At 38.5% G+C, this 2,876-nt stretch overlaps 1 protein-coding gene across 2 annotated transcripts; it reads right to left on the bottom strand.

Moving 5' to 3' along the window:
* Positions 308 to 2,708, bottom strand: LOC107634164. 2 transcript variants are annotated; one of them, XM_021118138.1, is made up of 2 exons: positions 2,381 to 2,708; positions 308 to 2,069 (listed from the first exon to the last, which is right to left on the bottom strand). In XM_021118138.1, the coding sequence occupies exons 1-2, from the start codon at positions 2,467 to 2,469 to the stop codon at positions 560 to 562; spliced, it is 1,599 nt and encodes a 532-aa protein (XP_020973797.1). In that variant the 5' UTR covers positions 2,470 to 2,708; the 3' UTR covers positions 308 to 559. The 2 variants fall into 2 exon arrangements, with proteins under 2 accessions (XP_020973797.1, XP_016193226.1); XM_016337740.2 differs by having other exon boundaries at positions 308 to 2,151; positions 2,381 to 2,503.

The following is a 2,876-nucleotide window of genomic DNA, read 5'->3' as shown; positions in this document are numbered from 1 at the left end:
TATCATCCCTTCACTTCATTGTTTCCAGTGGTGTCAACGGCAATGTTCACTGAGTTGCGCATTTTCTTCTAATTCAAGTTGTTTATACATTGGAAAGGTTTGCACGGATATACATTTAAGAGATAGTATGACTGCACGGGGTACCTTCATCAGTTGTTTCTGATCGAGATTCGAAAACTTATTTAAGCTTTCGCACATAGAATAGTCTTTTTGTGATTCTTTTACCTGATTCCATTCAACCACTCGAAACTAGGAAAACAAATTTCAAAGCCAGAAAGAGAAAGAATTCTTATATTATTGTCAATGATTGAATCTTTATAAATTTTGCTTTATATCCGTAATGTACAAATCAATGACTGTCCCAAGTCAGAACACCCAACAAGGGAAGCACCACCCAAAAAACTACTACAACATAATTTTGCCCCCCTTCTTCCCTCACTGTGTACGTGTGTATAATTTGAATGTATACATAAACTACAATGTTACCAGCCTAGAATTTGCAGTGTTAACAAACCAATCAAATGTTACATAAACAGAAAAATAGAAGAAGAAAAAAAAATCACCATCTTTCATCTCCTGTCCAATTGTTTTTCTCTTTTGGCCCTGTAGGACCTTCCTCACCATACAGCTCCACTGGAAGCTTGTTAAAGAAGTTCTTCACTGAGAACCGAAGCATTCGCGGAAGCGCATCGATTATCCTATCAATCTCAGTTCTCGAATCATAAACGATTTTTGGCCCCCACTCTCTCATATACTGCAACCACAGAGGCTCCTTGACAGCATCTCCAAGATATTCAGCTGCAACAATCTCATAGTGAACACTTGAATTCACATAAAAGTTGCTTCGACACGCATCGTTTCTGATCCCAACTCCAAGTTTTGAAGAACCTTGGATAAAGGTTCCAGGATGAGGGTAACTAGCATGCCCATTTTTTGAAGAGTAAACAATAGCTTTGTTTCCATCAATGTATTCTAAATCATATGCATCAACCCATTCTCCCCCACTATGCTGTGAGTAGTATATACTATATAATTCTCCATTGAAATTGCATACTCTAAGTGTGAAATGCTCCCAATCACCAACATGCTCTCCAATCTTGCTTAAAGGTATGTTTTTCATTCCAATTTTAAGAGTGGCTGGTCCATTGAATGGACAGAAAATCCACATTGCAATGTCTGTGAAAGTTCCACCAAGTGCCGGCTTCACATGAACATAAAGCCTTGCACTTTGCAAGTCCCCGCGTTTGAGAAAGTCCTTTCTATCATCACTTGGCAAGTCTATCCAAAACTCCTTGTCATTCGTTCCTCCACGAGGTAGATTTGAGCCGGTTTCATCAATTGCCTCGCCTGTAGTTACACCCTTTCTGTACAAGCAAGCTCCATTGTTGAAATACCAGACCACAGAAGACGGCAAGTAAACTTCTTCCGGATGAAAGAAAATGGTAGGACCATAATGCTGGATAAGTGCATGTATCTGTTCCAGGTTTGGCATTGTTTGTTGAACAGGATTTAGGTTCCTCAAGCATGCAATTGGAAGCTCTTCACCGATGTTCCAGCATCCGTTACTACAGAAAAAGGACCCAACTGGAACTCCTTGCCCTTGAACGCTGCGATCACAAGGTCTCAAGTTCCAAGCCTGAAATGAAAGCTCTGGAATTTTAGAATTTACAGCGAGTAATAGGCGGTAAGGCTCGCATTTATCAGTGAGGTCAGAACGAACACAGCAGATTTCATCCAACTGAGGCTTATTAGGATTGTCAGTAACCAAGTATCCAACTGCCTTGTAACCTTCTGGAGGCTCAGGTATCCAAAAGTAACCACAACCACTCAGAGTTTCACGATTTCCTGCATTCGAACTCCAAACTAACTCAAAATTCAGGGGATTCCTCAGGGGAGGTAGCTTGTCGTGATCATCGCAATGATTAGTTTCAACTTCCTTAGCAACAAGCACAAAACCCCTTAAAGGCTTGTTGCTAGGTTGACAATAATGGCCAAGGATGTGGAAACCCTGAGGTATTTCGACAGGCTTATAGAACACAACAGCATTCTTTTTGTCCTGCATAGCATTGCTGCTCCAAATGAACTCAAAATTAGAGACCTTGAAAGCTTCTATTTCACCAAGATTTGCAAATCCAGAAGCAAAACTTCCTCCTGTAACCATAGATTTTAGAGACCTAAGTTAATTTTTCCTTTCAAAAAAAAGGTCCTTGCTACTTCTATATGCTATTGATTTATATAATGCATTGTTAATCATAATAATCTAGTACACAACACCGAATAGAAGTGAGGAATTTGATTTCTAAATCAAGGAAGGGTAAAAGAAGAAAGTAATTTCATTGGAAGGCGCATACAATGAAAAACGTGAAGAGAAGGATGTTACCGTGAGGCCAATTCGGGATCGGAGAGGGAAGAGAAAAAGTTTGAGGCTGAGAAGTACACATTATTGCGTTCGTCTTCCGACCGAAGCATGAGAAAACGAGCATCTATCTCCCTTCTTCTTCATACGCACGCATTCTGTGACTTTCTTTCACTTTATCCAACACTCCTCAATCATCATCATCATGCGATCCATCTTCTCGTGTTTGATTGTTTTTAATTTTTTATCGATGTTTCTTCTCATTCATAATAAGCTTTTCCGAACCAATCTCTCTTGGCTCATAATAGTGTATCTAAATGCAGGCAAATTTGTGCATGGATCCTTGAAGGAAATAAATAGTAAGCTAATAATCTTTCAATTTGGCATAAACAGTTTAATAATTAATAAATGGTTAATTCGTCAACGTCAAAATATTGATTTCGTTAAATTTTTTAAACATTGAAATAATTTAGGTATTTTTCAAAAATATTAGTAATTTTTTTTTTATTTTGACACCTAC

The sequence above is a fragment of the Arachis ipaensis genome, chromosome B03, assembly GCF_000816755.2.
Source record: "Arachis ipaensis cultivar K30076 chromosome B03, Araip1.1, whole genome shotgun sequence".
Taxonomy (NCBI): Eukaryota; Viridiplantae; Streptophyta; class Magnoliopsida; order Fabales; family Fabaceae; genus Arachis; species Arachis ipaensis.
This window is presented reverse-complemented; position numbering and strand designations above follow the sequence as displayed.

Coding starts and splice junctions, on each gene's coding strand:
- LOC107634164 (XM_016337740.2), bottom strand. CDS start 2,483: ATGCTCGTTTTCTCATGCTTCGGTCGGAAGACGAACGCAATAATGTGT. Junction 2,152..2,380: donor GATCCCGAATTGGCCTCACG/GTAACATCCTTC, acceptor CTATGGTTACAG/GAGGAAGTTTTGCTTCTGGA.